Here is a 15,567-nt window from a genome sequence, read left to right as displayed (position 1 = left end):
CTCTGTTTGCTACCTGCAAGCCATCTGTGCCTCTTAGGTCGGGGGGGGCTGCTCGGGAGGCTCCCGTTTTCCGTGAACGCCTGGGGCTGTTCCACGAGAAGGCGGCCCTGGGTGCTGCTGGGGCTCATGTCCATGTCTACTCCTGCAGGGGAGGACCGCTTTGGGAGACGAGTCATCACCTTCAGCTGCTGCCAGATGCCCCCCTCCCACGAGCTCAACCACAGACGTCTGCTGGAGTAAGTCCCGTCGGTGCCTGTGTTCACACACGCCCCTCTGTGTGTGCGTACGCTCCCCGTGCTCACACGCCCCCCCGGCCCCGTGCACGCACGCTCCGAGTGCACGCACGCCCTGCAGGCTGCCTTCCCCACCACCGTGTGTGTCTCCCTCTGCCCGCGCACATGCCTTGCCCTCACCATCAGCACAGAGGGGATGCTCAGGGTTAAAGGCTCATAAATGTAGATCGACTCGCAGGCCCCAGGTGGGAGTTTTACCCTGTGCCAGGTCACCAGAGCCACCTGTTGGACTCATGGCTTCGCAGCCCAGAGTGGCTTTAGGTCTACAGTCTGAAGCTCTGAGCCTAGACCCAGGGTACTGGGGACACGGACCTCCCTGCCTCTCTAAGCCACACGGACCCCCCCCTCGGCATCTGCTTCGTCTCCTCCGCGCGGAAGGAGAGCCTTCCACTTGCCTGCGTGCGGCCATGACCGCTGTCACCCGCCTCCGTCTTCTCCCTTGCTGCTGGTGTCTGCGCGCTCTGGGTGTTGGTGTGCAGCTCCTGAGGCCTCCTTCCTGGCGGGAGCCTGCACCTCGTGGGAGGTGCTGGGAGGGTCGGCGCATCCTGACCGCAGCCCCAGCACTGCTCCCGTTCCCGGTTCTGACCGTCCCGGCCCCCACCCACTTCTCCACCCACGGCATAGTGCACACTGGTCATGCCCCAGAGCCCCCAGCTCTAATGAAAACGTGAGCGGGTCCCAGAAGCACTTGAGAGCCTTGGGGGGGGTTGGTTTGTGAGAATCCCCTTGACCCAAGGCTCCAGTCTGGTCTGTTAAAGGATCTTCTGACGGCAGTGGGAAATACAGTGTGGCAGCAGGAACCCTGCTGGCCCCAGGGGCTCAGGAGTCCTTAGCCCACACTGCTGCTGCATGGCAAGATCTGCCATGGAGTCCATGAGGTCACCCCGGGCGGCGAGCTGGTGCTCCTGGGCGGTGCTGGCCTCCCTCCAGCATGCTTGCACATGTGGGGCACACAGAGAGAGGGGTGCCGCGTAAGGGAGAGCTCCTATCTGGGGTCCTCCAAGGTTAACACGGGTCCCTTGCCAGATTATTCCTTCTGCGGCATCCACAAACCCATGACCTGAGGGTCAGCTGTCCCTGAAGGTACACTGCTGGGCCAGGAGGTGTTCAGGATTTGTGCCCTTGTAAAGACAGAAGGATCCCCGACAGACAGAAAGCAGGAGGTTGCAGGAGCCAGGGTAAATCGTTCATGGCTATGGGCTTTCTTTTGGGCCATGAGAATGTTTGGGAGCTGGATGGAGGTGGTGGTTGCACAACATGGTGGATATGCTCAATGCCACTGAACTGTTCATTTTAAAATGGTTAATGTTATGTTATGAATTTCACCTCAATCCAAAAAAGAAAAAAAAACAAAACTATCTCTGACAATAATGGGTATATTGTGTTTTTTCATGTGCCTGCCTCAGAAACCTTCACTACCAGAAGGAAGTGGTCAGCACAGCCTCTGTGAACAGTTGTGTAGGTTGTTGACTGCACAAGGGCGACACAATGATGGGCTGCCATCCAGCTGCCTCTCCTCTCACCCAATGCTGGAGGGTGTCTATCTAGAGAAAGGAGCACCTTTTTCTAATTTACTCAAAGGTGCCCTGTGGGCTTCTTGGCCTTGCTAGGAAGAGCGCCAAGATGGAGTCTTTTCCATGTTTCCATGGAAAACATTGCCACTGCACACACCATCCTCCCTCTTCCTGTCCAAGCAGTAGCTTTCTTGTGGCCAGATGTGCGCTCCTATTTTTGCAGTGGGTGAAGAAATAAGTCCGTGTCTTTGAAGCTCAACCAGTAATTTAGTTAATGACTTCCTGCGCTGAGCACGCCGAGCGGCAGATGTACCCTGACAGGGAGAGAGCTCGGCTTGCTCGCGGGAAGAACCGGGGAGCGCGCTGGGCCAGAGGAAGGGTGCCTGCTTGGACTGGAAGTGTCCAAGTGTCCAGTGTGGATAAGTGAGCTGACCAGAGACGTTCCCCTGGTCTCCCCTCCCAAGAGCTGAGAAATGCAGAGGCGACCATCCATGCAGGATTGAGGCATTCCTGGCGGTGCAGGTGGTCTGTGGACTTACAGATCTGAGCCTGGCTTCTGTCTTCGAGGGGGTCAGAAGGATGGCCTTAGTGAAGAGTTCCCCGGTGGATTAGTCCAAAGGGTGTTTGAGCAAGTGCGCCGGAGAGTGTCTGGGCACTGGGGCTGCTTCCCCAACAGATAAGCCCAAACCTCGGACACGTCAGGTCAGCTTTGCCTCAGGTTTATACATCAGAGACGACAGGTGGGAGCGCGTGGCTCTCTGGGGGCAGGACAGCGTGGGCAAGAGTGTGGACTGCTCCTTTCGCATCCTGGCTCTACCCCTTCCTGGTTCTCCTCGGCCGGCCTCAGTTGACTGCTCTGTAAAATGGGCCTATAGTGCCTGCCTCCAGGGCTGTGGTGGGGATTAAGTGAGAAAATTCGTGCAAAGCCTGCTGTTCAGAGAGTCAGTGCTTTGGGCCGAGGGTGCTCTGATGATGCTTGTAGTCAGACGAGCAGAGGAGAAGCTGACGTCCTTTTGTGCAAGACAAAGGTCCCCCCGTGGTGTCCTGAGCCACTGAGCACTTGCAGACAGGGGCTGCTGGGTGTTTCTCCTGGAGCTGTGCTGCGGATGCTTGTCCCCAGGAGCACCCGGCCCACACCCGTTGGACCCAGAGCTCCCTGCAGGCTGCCTTGGCAGGGCACACGGCGAAAGCAGGCCTGCTCCCTGCCACGGGCTCCCGGGAGGCGGGCTGAATTAAGGATGAGATGTGCTTTAGGTGATGCCTCGGGCAGCCCGGTCTGACCTGCTTGATGTCGGCGGCCCCTGCCAAAATGACGAGGGACGTTGGAGCGGTCCTCCTGCGGGTGGCTGGACGAGGCCTAGGGCTGGAAGCGATCGCGGAGCTTTGCGGGACTCATACTGTGGCATGTGGTCATGTGACAGAAGCAGGGCAGAGTCAGGACTCTGCTTTATGTTGACGAGAAAAAACTCTCAGAACTAATCTGGAAGGGAGGAATTGCATGCTCCTAGAGATGCAGCAGAACGGCACGGGGTCTGTCCTGGGTTTGCCTCTCAGTGTGGCCTCTGTTACTTCCCGCCGGCTGCTACTAACTCATCACGGGGTTGGGTGGCATGAAACAGTGCATCTATTCTCACAGCCAGAAGGCCAAAACCAAGGTGTTGGCAGAGCCGGGCACCCCGTCACTCTCTGCTCTGCCTCTCTCTTCTCAGACACAGCCCCCTTCTGTGATTTCCCTTTTTTTCTGTCCTGTTGGGACACAGGTGGTATGTTTAGCGCCCACCTGGATAATCTAGGAGAAACACCCCCTTGCAACAGCCTTGCCTTAGTCACACCTGCAAAGACCCTTTTCCAATAAGGTCACATTCACGGGCTCCCGAGGTTTGACGTGGATGTCTCTTTTGGACCATTTTTTGGCCTGTCACATCCGCTTGCTAGCTGGGTGACTGTGACCTTCAGGGCTCAACCTCTCTGAGCCTCCTCTAACAAACGAGGACAGGGCCCTCTTGCAGGTGGGTCCCCACAGGCCCTGGTTGGGTCCCCCCGTGACCTGGTGGGGCTGGCACCCACTGGGCGAGCACGGCTTCTGTTCTGGGGAAAGCGTCCCTGGTTTCGGTGACAGTGACAGGGTGATTTTCGAAGCCGAGTCTGCTTTGTGCCCAGGTATTTGAAGCACACGCTGGACCAGTACCTGGAGAGTGATTACACCGTTGTCTACTTCCACTACGGGCTGAACAGCCGGAACAAGCCGTCCCTGGGCTGGCTGCAGAGCACCTACAAGGAGTTTGACAGGAGGTGTGTGTGCTCGAGCCCTGGGGGGGTGGGGGGGTGGGGAGGGACCCAGGGTCGCACTGAGTGGTGGGGAGCCCGGGTGAGAGGAGGGGTCGTGGCTGTGCTGCGGGAGGCGGGGAGCTAGGCTGAAGGAGCTTGGGGTGGGTGGCTTGTGACATGGGCGGGTCTCCTGCCCCGGTGGCCAGCTTCAAGCTACCAGCATGACGCCACTGGACACAGATCAGGGGGACACTCGGTATGGACTTCCCTTATTCAGATGCAGCAGACAAATAGCGTTAAGGGCACAGGAAGGAGTAAATGTAGTAAAATAATGAGCAAGTGATGAGTTTTGAATATTTATTACCTTGGTGCTTAATACGATTTACTTAATTACGTGTTTATATTATTTAATCTGTTTTTCACAACTGGTTCCCCAAATGCCTGAAATTCTGACAATCAGTCGGCTCTTGTGAGTGGATAAGAGCTGGCCAGTGTCCCCCTGGCTGACCGCCGCTGGCTTGTGCGGACGGCCCTCCTCCCCTCAGACAACGCCAGGCGGGGCCACGGCCACCCTGCCCGCCCTTGCTGTCTCCACCCCGGGTGGTGCCAACCTCCTTGGCTTAGCCTCATGGCCTTGGACTGAATTATTCTGGAATGAGGGGAGCAAGCAAGCTAAGTAGCACCCCATTTTTTAAGTGGGTGCCCCATACCCCGTGGTGTGGGTGTGCTGTGGCTCACTCCGCAGCCTGCCTCTGTGAACGGCTCAGCGAGCTCCCCGCCTCCCGGTGTGGGCGGGCACCCGTGAGTGGGGGCTCTGTTCTTGCAAACTGTAAAGTGCTGCGCGCATGCCAGTCGGTGGCGGCGGACGAGAGGTCCTGATTTTCCTGAATAGGAACACCAGCTCACGATACCGGTGAGCTTTGCACCTGGTATTTTTAAATCCCACCCTGGCCACTTTATGCACCTGTGTCGGGGGTCTCAAAGGCCACCTCAGGTTTGGTGGTTCACTGCAAGGACTCACAAAACTCAGACCAGCACTCATTCTAGAGAGTGTGGCCCACGTGGCCCTGCCAGGGGGGGCGGATGCAGCTCCCAGATCTGCAGGCTCCACTTGGAGAATTTCTGGAATAGCAGACCTGAGTCTGCTCCCGTTTAACACAGGGAGAGACTTCTGTGGCCAGAGTTCCTTTCGTTGTAGGAGAATTGCCCGCCAGTTTTCCCACGGCTTGCCCGTCCTGCCGCCGCAGACCCATGCCTGTTAGGAAGCTGGGATTTTGTCCGTCTGCTCTGTTGCTTAGCCAGGACCAACCCGCTGGCGCCGTACTTGACATCGTGGGGAAGCCAGTGCTGGTGACGCAACTGCCCAAGAAGACAGTTCAGATGTTCTTCTGCTCATTGGTGCTGTCGTACACCTTAGCAAAGCTCTCAAGAGTTCTAGAAACCTCTCTGAGTTCTCGGGGAAATAATCACCGCCCCCCCCCCCCCCCCCGCCCGTCGTGCAGCAGCCCAGATGCTGTGGTGGTTCAGGAGCTTGGGTGTGTCTTTGCCCTGCCTCTGATCACCCAGTCCTCCCGGCAGGAGATACAACCTCCCTCTGCCTTGGTTTCCCCGTGCAGCTGATGGCGTCACTGCACGCATTCTGTTGTTGCCACAGTTTGTTGCCTTGTACACGCAGAGTGTTTAGAACAAGGCCTGCCTGGCCCTAGCAGATACTCAGTGTTTGCTGCTAACATCGTTTTAAAAAATTGTTTACTGCCCTTTTGTGATTAATTTATCACAATTTCTTATACACCTTACATGCACAGCACCCCAAAACAGTCCCATGAGGTCAGCTGTATTCTCCCCCTTCCAAAGGAGAGGAGGTTGGTGCTCAGAGAGGTTAAGTCACGGCTCAGCTGGGATTCTAGCTCAAGCCCGTGTGGTTCTGCCACTTATCCTGCCTCAGGCATGGCCATAAACAGGTGCCAGGAGAGAACCCCGGGAATCATGGTTGGAGACCCTGGAGTCTGGACCGGGCTCTGCCGCCTGTTGGCTGTGTGACCTCAGGCAGCTGTGTGACCTCTCTGAGCCCCGGAGTCCTCATTTGGAAGTGAAGAGAACACGTGCAGAGGCTCCCCAATGCCCGAGAATGAACAGGAATGTCCGCAGGCCTGGCCCCTTACCTCTGACTCTGACCCTCTGGGGGTGGGGCCTGGGGATTGCCCACACACCTGCATTGCTGTCCCTGGGATGCACTGCCCCGAGGCCTTTCCGGGGCATGAGGGGCAGAAGGCAGGGCCCGGCTTGCATCTGCCCTCCAGAGCCCAGGGACCAGCAAGTGTCTGGCCAGCCAGAGGAGGTCAGGCAGAAGAAACACAGCGAACATTGGAGGGTGCTCCTACATGGGCAGGGGGCTGGCACCAGAGGTCTCCCTGCAGCTCAAAAGCTGACACCTGTGTCCCCCCACAGGCCAGCCATGCATGCGGAATGGCCAGGCCCCCTCTGCCCCTGAGGGGCAGGTGGCTAGGGGTCCGGGCACCTGGCCTGATTCCCGCGCACCCACTAGGGGGAGCCAGTGCACGCGGCTGGGCCTCCCGCAGGTTTCAGCTCCAGGCGGGCTCGTGATAAAACAGCTCGGCTTCCGTGAGACCCAGGGAAGAGGTTCGAGAGGTCTGCCCGACAGCCAGAGTGGAGCCTGCGGTTGACGACATGGTGTCGTGCCCTTGAAAATTTGTTCAGAGGGTACATTTCGTGTTGAGTGTTCTAACCACACACACAAAGCCAGGGTATGCGAGGGACACTTTGTAGACGATGGATCGGCTTGTTCCCATGACGGTGGTGAGGGCATCACGGCGGATACATGTGTCCCAGCTCCCCACATCATGCCCGTGAAATCTGTCCAGCTCTGTGGGTGCCAGTGACCCTCCAGTAGAGCCGCGATGAGGAGCTAGGCAGGCGGTGATCACTTACCAGGAGCAGGTGCGGGGCCGGGCATGTGACTCCTCACCCGTTGGATCCTGTTCTTGTCCCTGCTCTGTAGCTCAGGGAGCGGGCTCTTCGGTCGCAGTGGTCCCAGGTGGTGTGTACCGGGTGTGGGACAGTGGACGTTTTCCCAGACAGTCTCACTCAGAGGGAGAACCCATTTCCGAGGGGGAGACTGAGGCCCTGAGGGGTGGGGGGAAGCGGATTCGGCTGGGGCTTGTGTCCACGGGGCTCACTCCAGGCTGGCCTTCTGAGTGACACCGTCCTGGAGAGAAAGCAGGCAGCACCTTGTGTGACCCTCGCAGAGAGGGGCTGCCCAAGCAGGAAGGCACCCTGGAGCCAGAAGCCGCAAGCCCTCCGGGCCCCTCCCCACTGTCTCCCCGAACGTGCGGATTCATGGCAGATTCAGACTGGAGGCAGATCTTTATTTTTATGCAGATGAGACTCTCCCGAGCGTTTGGTGCATCCGAGTTCTTATGAAAGCAAAAGATCTGCAGACGTGCGCTGCTTCTATTATGTTCGGGTTTCGAGTGGTGTCAGCACTTACGGTTTCTTATATGAGAAGCGCCTGTGCTGCCTCCCCCGTAGCCCCGGCCCCTGCCCCGCCCCCGGCACGGCCTCTCCGTCTCGTCATTTTTATTCTCCTGCTTCTGCTTTTTTAGTGATAAGTTTGGGAAAAAAGTAGTCTATTTCAACTACTTGAGTGAGCTCCGCGAACACCTCAAGTATGGCCAGCTGATCGTCCCCCTGGAGGTTCTGCGGTGAGTCGGACCCTGTCCCCAGAGGTGAAGAAACACCCCAGGGGATGCCACAGGCCTCGGCCCATCCCGTTAGTGTGGAAGGCTGCGCCTTCAAACGTGCGCCCCGCAGATCTGGCCCCAAGACATGCAGCGTCAGCAAGGGTGCTAACTGCTGACTCAGGGAGCTGAGCCTGCAGCAGGCTGTGCACGCAGACGCGGGGCTCTTCCCTCCCCCCGTGGCAAACTGATTTAAAAATACTAAGCCATCGCGGTAACTGCTGTTCGCCGCCTTGGAGTTTACCGTGTTTGGGAGCAGAGGATCAGGGGAGTTTCTTGGGCGTGTGGATAACGCCGTATATACGGAATGCAATGTTCTCAGGCGCGTCGCAGGTGCTCTGGAAGCCAGCCCACCCGGTGGCTTTTGCTGAAAGCCTATTCGAAAGCCTATTCGCTACTTGAGTTTATATGGCAGCGGGGATCACCACTCCACAGTCTCTCCCATGGGGTGCAGAGGAAGGCGTGTGGCCGGCTGGCCCCACAGCCACGCAAGGGCAGGTCTTGGACCCCCGGCCCTTTGCATCTCCCTCTCCGGGGGCTCCTTGGAGGGAGCAGGGCCCTTGCCGTGCTGCAGGGAGGTGGGCAGGCTTGCAGGGGCAGGGGAGATGTTGAGCTCTCCTGGGCGCCCAGTCGCACGCCAGAAGCTGGGCACACAGAACCATGTGGGGAGTGACCCTGCCCCCGGGATGCTCCCAGGTGGTGGGGGGCCTCAAGTCGGTGACAACAGTTGGGGAGGGGACTAGTGGCAAGGGGATATCGGGAAGAAATGAGTTTCCAGGGGACAGGTGGCTGGGTCAAGAGGTGGGGAAGGGTGCTTCCAGCAGAGGGAAGCCTTTGTGCGGACATGTGGGTGAAATGTTGGCCAGGGGTTGGCAGGAGAGATTGGACATTTGCTGGGGTTGGATTATCCTCTCTGCCTTTTGTGTGAACACCACGGTCGTGGGGGAGAGTGTGTGTGTATGCATGTGTGTGGGATGGTGGTGTGGCACGTGGGCCCAGAAGGACGAGACGAGGGCGTCCTACAGATGTTCGTGGGGCGTCTGGTCCCCGCGGCCCGCGGCTCCTCCCCTGCAAGGTGAGAGCTGTGCTTCTGCTATGTCTGCAGGTATGACGAGAAGCTCCAGAAGCTACACAAGGGCAGGTCGCCCCCTCCCGCCAGGACACCACCACCACGGCCCCCTCTGCCCACCCAGCAGTTTGGCGTCAGTCTGCAATAGTAAGTGAGCCGGGATGTGGACTGCTGGTTTCCTCTGGGGGACCGTGGGACACTCGTGTCGCAGGGAGGCTGTGCCCAGACCTTTGTCTCCAGCAGTCCCCCTTACCCCTGCAGAGAACCTGAAACACGTGCTTTTCCTGGAGGCGGGAGCACTGATTCCATCTGTGTCTACATGCCCGTGTGCAGGGGACCCAGCGGCAGGCAGGGGACAGGGTCCTTGGGGTTCTTGCCCATGTGCAGGGGACCCAGCAGCAGGCAGGGGACCAGGTCCCTGGGGTTCTCAGCCGTGTGCAGGGGACCGAGCGGCAGGCAGGGGACCGGGTCCCTGGGGTTCTCGCCGTGTGCCGGGGACTCAAGCCACGGCAGGACGCGTGCCACCAGCTTCAAAGTGAAGCACAGCCATGTGCTTTGCTTTGGCCAGTGAGGCAGGGGCGGCCGTGGGGCAGGTCCCATCGGGAGGGGGTTTTGGGAGCCAGTTCACGGTCTGCCTTGTGGTGATGGTGGCCGGGTGGAGATGCCCGCCTGCCTCACTGGCTGACCACAGTGTGCCTCCCGTGGACGCCCACGCCGGACGTGGAGCACGAGTGAGAAATGAACTTCTGTCAGGTCCAGCTGCTGGATCGTGGACCGTTCGTATCACAGCATGCCCTATCCTTCCTGACTGATCTCACCCCTTATTAGCCACGTGACCTTGAACTCACTCCCCATCTCAGCTTGTTAACTTATTTCTGGAGCGAATGAGTTGGATGATGTGAACGTTAACATTTCCTTGTAAAGGATTCTGGGCCAACTTCATTTCTTTGGAGACTCATCCAGTGGCACCTCCTCCAGGAAGGCTTCCCTGATGCTCTAGGCTGAATACAGGGCCCTCCTGCCTCACCAGCCCATCCGAGCAGGCTGCCGTGGGGAGCCTCCCCAGGTGTTTCCACTGCTTGGCCGTGAGCACCGTGTCCATCCTGGTGTCCTCTGCTGCTGCCCATAGGCCAGACAAAGGAGATGTTTTATCTGACAGCCACGTGGGGCAGTTGGGTCTGGTCCATACAATGTGTAGAAAGCCAGGGTCTGGAGGGTGGTGGTGGGTCCCAGATAGCGGTTTGCTCAGTCCCATGTAAGAGAGTCATTTCTTGTTGGAAGCTTGCATGCAGTTCGTTTTCCTACACCCAGATCTGATGACCTTTAAGACCCTTGGTGGGACTTGATACAATTTGAAAGCTTGAGCATTGACACTCTGGACAGTGTCCTGGCGAGGGCATTGGGGGATGCCCAGCTGCCACCTGGGACTTGTCACTTGCCTCTCCTAAGCCATCTGGGTATGGGGACTCTTCATTGTCCTTTTGTAGGGGCTGTGGGGCTACAGGGGAGACAGATGCTGGGGACCCCCTCTTTCTTCCTGGCCTAGAGTGAAGGAGGGCGGTGTGTGACAGGAAGAATAATGGCCCCCAGGGACGTCAGTGTCCCTGTGATTGTGTCACCTTACATAGTGAAGGAGACCTTGCAGATGTGATTCAGTGAGGGATCTTGGGATGGGGAGGGAAAGAGCCTGGATTATCCGGGTGGGCCCAGTGTCATCACGAGGGTCAGAGTCAGAGAGGAGGCTTGAGGACGGAAGCAGGACGCAGAGGTTGGAGTGATGTCAGGGAATGCCTGTGGCCCCAAGGAGCTGGAAAAGGTAAGGAATGGATTCTCCCCTAGAGCCTCTGTAAAAAACAGCCCCATTGACCCATTTTAGCCTCTGACACCTCCAGGAGTGTAGGATCGTAAGCTCCTGCCATTTTGAACCATGGAGTCTGTAGTAATTAGTTACAGCGGGCATAGGAAGCTGAGACCTGCAGGGAGAAGTGTGTGGGGGGAGGGAGGTGTGCCAAAACCTGATTCCCAGAGCACATGATGGGGGCTGGCTGGGAGGGGCTGGGGGGCTGGGGGTGGGCCTGAGGGCGAGGCTGGCACACGGTCAGGAGGTGGGTAAGGAGGTGGGGGTCCATACCTTGGGTGTGTCCCAGCAGCTAAAGGTGGGCCCTGTTTTCCAGAACTTTCTGCGATGATAGACGTGGTCTGCTGGTCTGCACTGCCCATTGTGCTGTCGAGCTCTTGAAATGTGGCTGATACAGCACAGGCACTGAATTTCTAACTTTAACGGATGTGAATTTAAATGGCCCTGGCCAGCCTGCAGGACAGTGCGGCTGTAGACCCCTGCCTCCCCACCTGGACTCATACACAAGTGGTGTCCCCTTGAAGAGCCACTTTGGAAGCACTTCGTGAATGCAGTTCAAATACAGTGTTCCCAAATATATCTGGAACAAAAATGTACCAAATTTTCCTTCTTTACACACTGTAAAAATGTGCTGGTGTGACCCCAGCACCCTTGAGGCCCGCCGGGGAAGGCAGGTAGAGATGCACCTGCAGTGACTATGGGGGTGGGGTCTTGGGGGTGCTGAACCTCAGCTCTCAGACAAGGGGCCCAGGTGGGTTTCTGAGTCTTCTGTTGTCCGCTCTGTGCTTTCGGCCTGGCCTGTGGGTCAGTGCTGGTGCTGCCCTTGGGATGTGCTGGCTGATAACAGGTCCTCGGTGGCCATGCCTAAGGCCTCCCGTGCTTCTGTTATCAATCCCTTAGCCTGACGACCCCAGCAGTGCCTTTCAGCTTGCCTGTCTTGTGTTCAGAACCACTTCTGCGTCCGTATTGTCCAACAATACTTTAAAAATGAAAAACAAAAAAAACACACCTAGCTCATGGATTTCTAGAGCCAACTACCCGAGTACAGAGTGGGGGAAACACCCTTGGCCTTCTGTCTTGAACAGATGCCTTCCAGAATGTGTTCACAGAGCATTTGACCCCCAGAGCTCTCCGTTAGCAGATCGAAGACGGATATTAGAAATGTCCTTTTTTTTTTTTTTAAAGATTTGATTTATTTGACACAGAGAGAGAAAGAGTGTACAAGCAGGGGGAGCAGGAGAGGGAGAAGCAGGCTCCCCATTGAGCAGGGAGCCTGACGTGGGGCTCGATCCCAGGACCCTGGGATCATGACCTGAGCCAAAGGTAGACGCTTTAACCCACTGAGCCACCCAGGTGCCCCTAAAAATGTCGTTTATAAAGGCCTTGGTTCATTTCTGTTCCGGGGCCATTTGTAACTGTAAAAATCAGTTCATTGTATTTTTTTTTTCTTTTTTTATGCCCAGGGCAGGGCTTGAACTCACGACCCTGAGATCAAGAGTCGTCTGCTCTACTGACCGAGCCGGCCAGGCGCCCCCAGTTCATTATATCTTTAGGGAATATTGAGTATCATTGGACAGCCTTTGAAGAACATTCTGTGTGTGCCACTTTGAGAGATAATCCATGGGCTTGCCTCTTTAAATTAATATTTTACGCCGTTTCATTGCAAATGACTACAATAAAATGGCAATAAACATATTAAATAGAGCACCAAATATGTAATTTGTTTGGACTGTGAATGAATGGAAGTCGTTAAAATTCATAACCAAATCCTATTCACAAATGTTAATTTGCTGAGTTAAGTTCAGAAGTACACAACAGAAAGCTATCACCTTAGAACAAGCTAATTAATATATTAAGGGGGAGTCAGAGAGTCAAGGTATCTTTGCTCTTTGCCATCCCTGAAGAGGGAGAAATGCACCTGTGCATCTCGTACAGCTCCATCTGGGCAGCTGTAGGGTAGTCGAAAGAGGGCAGGTAAATAAGGGCCTCCTTCGGGTAAGGGAGGGGACGCAGGTCCCAGCTTTGGGAAGTCAAGCCAATGACGTAACTCACCCCGGTTTCTTTCCCTGTAAGTGGACTTAAAACCGTGCCCTCCTGGGGCACCTGGGTGGCTCAGTCATTGAGCGTCTGCCTTCGGCTCAGGTCATGATCCCAGGGTCCTGGGATCGAGCCCTGCATCGGGCTCCCTGCTCGGCGGGGAGTCTGCTTCTCCCTCTCCCACTCCCCCTGCTTGTGTTCCCTCTCTCGCTGTGTCTCTCTCTGTCAAATAAATAAAATCTTTAAAAACAAAACAAAAAACAAAACAAAACAAAACAAAACAAAAATGCCCTCCTCACCTCCAGGCCCAGGGGAGCTTCACAACAAGGTGTGGAGACCATGTGAATGAGTCCCCACTGCCTGGCTTGCCTGCTCTCATTTCTCCTTCATTGTCCCCTCCTCCAGGAAGCCTTCCCTGATGACTCCACACAGACTTAGGACCATTTGTTGACAAGACCATTCTCTCCGCTACCGAATTGCCTTGGCTCCCTCGTCAAAAAACGATTGCCCATAAACGTGAGGGTTTATCTCTGGACTCCTGATTCTCTTCCATCGGCCGATGTCAGTGCCACACTACTGTAGCTTGGTACTAAGTTCTGAAATCGGGAAATGTGAGTCTTCCGACTTTGTTCTTCTTTTTCAAGATGGTTTTGGCTCTTTGGGGTCTCTTGCATTTCCATATTAATTTTAGAATCAGCTTGTCAATTTCTGTAAAAAGGCAGCTGGGATTTCAACAGGGATCATGCTGTCTCTGCAGATCCGTTTGGGGAGCATGGCCATCTTCCCAATACCACATTTTCCAGTTGATGAACCCAGGATGTCTTTCCATCCTGGGTTGGAAAGATCTTGGTAGATCTTTCTGTTTCTTTCAGTGAGGTTTTATAGTTTTCAGTCTCCGTGTTTTGCACTTTTTTGTTAAATTTAGTTAAGTATTTTGTCCTTTGTGATGCTATTGTAAATGAAATTGTTTTGTGTTTTCATTTTTTGGATCGTTCACTGCTAGTGTATAGAAATAGTTGATTTTTATGTGCTGACCATATATCCTACCGCCTGACATCAGTTATTAGTTCCAATAGATGTTTTGTGAATTTTGGGGGTATTCTCTATATCCGAGATCGTATCATTTGTAAATATAGTTTTACTTCTTCCTGTCTATCCCGGACGCTTTTTATTTCCTTTTCTTGCCTGATCACACTGATCAGATCCTCCGGTGTTGGGTAGCGGTGGGGAGAGTGCACATCCTTGTCTTTTCTCTTCTTACTGGGAAGTGGCTGAGTTTTTCACCATTAAATGTGATATTAGCTGTGGGTTTTTCATAGATGCCCTTTATCCAGTGGAGGAAAAGCCCTAACATTCCTAGTTTGTTGAGCGGTTGGGTCTTGTTTTTCTTTTTTCTATGAAAGGATGTGAGCTTGTGTCCTACGCTTTTTTTGCCTTTATTGAGATGATCACATAGCTTTTGTCCTTTATTAATATGGTGATGACACTGCTTGATTTTTATGTTGAACCGACCTTGTATTCTTGGGATAAATCACACGTGTTTGTGGTAGATCGTCTTTTAACTCATAGCTCGATTTGCTTTGCCAGTATATTGTGGATGATTTGGTGTCTATATTCCTGAGAAAAACTGGTCTGTAGTCACTTTATGTTGTGATGTCTTTGACTTAGCTTCATGGCCCTTCTGTTTTTTGCAAGAGTTTGTGCGTGATCAGAGCAAATCTTTCCTTCACAGGGGTTGTGGGAGTTTCAGACTCGTGGGAGAAGTGGGGGTGTCCCCCTGCCCCCACCTCTCCTCCTCTTGTATCTGCAGGAAATGGGATCTGGGGGCAACAGATTCAGAGGTCCCCTCGGGCTCTTTGTTAGTGAGCAGGATTGCGTGGCTTTTCCAGCTGTGTGTCTCCCAAAGCAGAAGGTTTCAGCTGAGCCAGGATCTGCTTTCACGAGGAAAGGGGTGTTGGGCTTCCCCTTCTCTTTCCCTGCATGCCCAGGTACACTCGTCTTTGGTCTCCTGCACTGCGGGGCTGTCCGGAGAGCAGAAGATGCTGCTCTTTGGGAATGGCCTGTGGGGTGGGGAACGGGCATCCTTGGGCTCTGGTTCTCAGTCATGTGGGTCAGCCTGACTTGCTAGAAACCCCCACCCCATTAGAGTTTTGGGGACTGGTCTCGCTCATGGTACAAAACTTTCCAGTTCTTCATTCACCTCCCTGAGAGGCCAGTGCTGCACAGGTGGGTTAACCCCACCAAACCCCCAACCCAGAGTGCAAGGCTGTGGTCTGCTGCAGGTACAAGAGCTCGGGAGTCAAATTTTGATTTGAACCCTAGGCCACCTGACTTCAGATAAAATAATTTGTCTCTGAGTCTGCTTTGTCTTCTGTCCCAATGAGGGCACAGTGATGAGGCCAGCAGGCCTGGCAGCGTGCGGGCACACTGGTGCACGTCGGTCCTCCACCCACTGTGGTTCCTGGGGTGTCCACATGCGCTCCCCAGTTCTTCCGGCACCCGGGACCTCCCCCTCCCTGTCCCTACTATTTCTAAAAAGCTACACTCTCTCCTCATTTGTGCATTTCTTGCATACAAAACCAGGAAAGGAACATGCTCTGAATTACTCGAGGCGTGTCTCCCAAGGGGAGGGGCTACACTCAAGAATTATGTGCGAGAATCCCCAGCGCTCCCTGCGGGCTGCCTGCCGGCCAGGAGCACACGCTGCTGACCTGGGAATAGCGCTCTGCCTCTGAGAGCCCCCTGCGCCCGGTGTGCGCCTTGGAGCTTC

General features: G+C 55.3%; 1 protein-coding gene across 1 annotated transcript in view; it reads left to right on the top strand.

Moving 5' to 3' along the window:
- Positions 1–15,567, top strand: part of ARHGAP8 (Rho GTPase activating protein 8) — a 42,491-nt gene that overhangs the window by 9,750 nt on the left and 17,174 nt on the right. Inside the window, 4 exon segments of the mRNA XM_025881545.2 lie at positions 149–236; positions 3,968–4,099; positions 7,699–7,797; positions 8,939–9,049. Coding sequence (XP_025737330.2) covers positions 149–236; positions 3,968–4,099; positions 7,699–7,797; positions 8,939–9,049 — 430 coding nt within the window.

This window comes from Callorhinus ursinus, unplaced genomic scaffold (assembly GCF_003265705.2).
Source record: "Callorhinus ursinus isolate GAN/ISIS: 27379988/994484 unplaced genomic scaffold, GSC_fseal_2.0 scaffold48, whole genome shotgun sequence".
NCBI lineage: Eukaryota > Metazoa > Chordata > Mammalia > Carnivora > Otariidae > Callorhinus > Callorhinus ursinus.
Note: the sequence above shows the minus strand (reverse complement) of the source record. Positions and strands in the feature narration are given on the sequence as shown.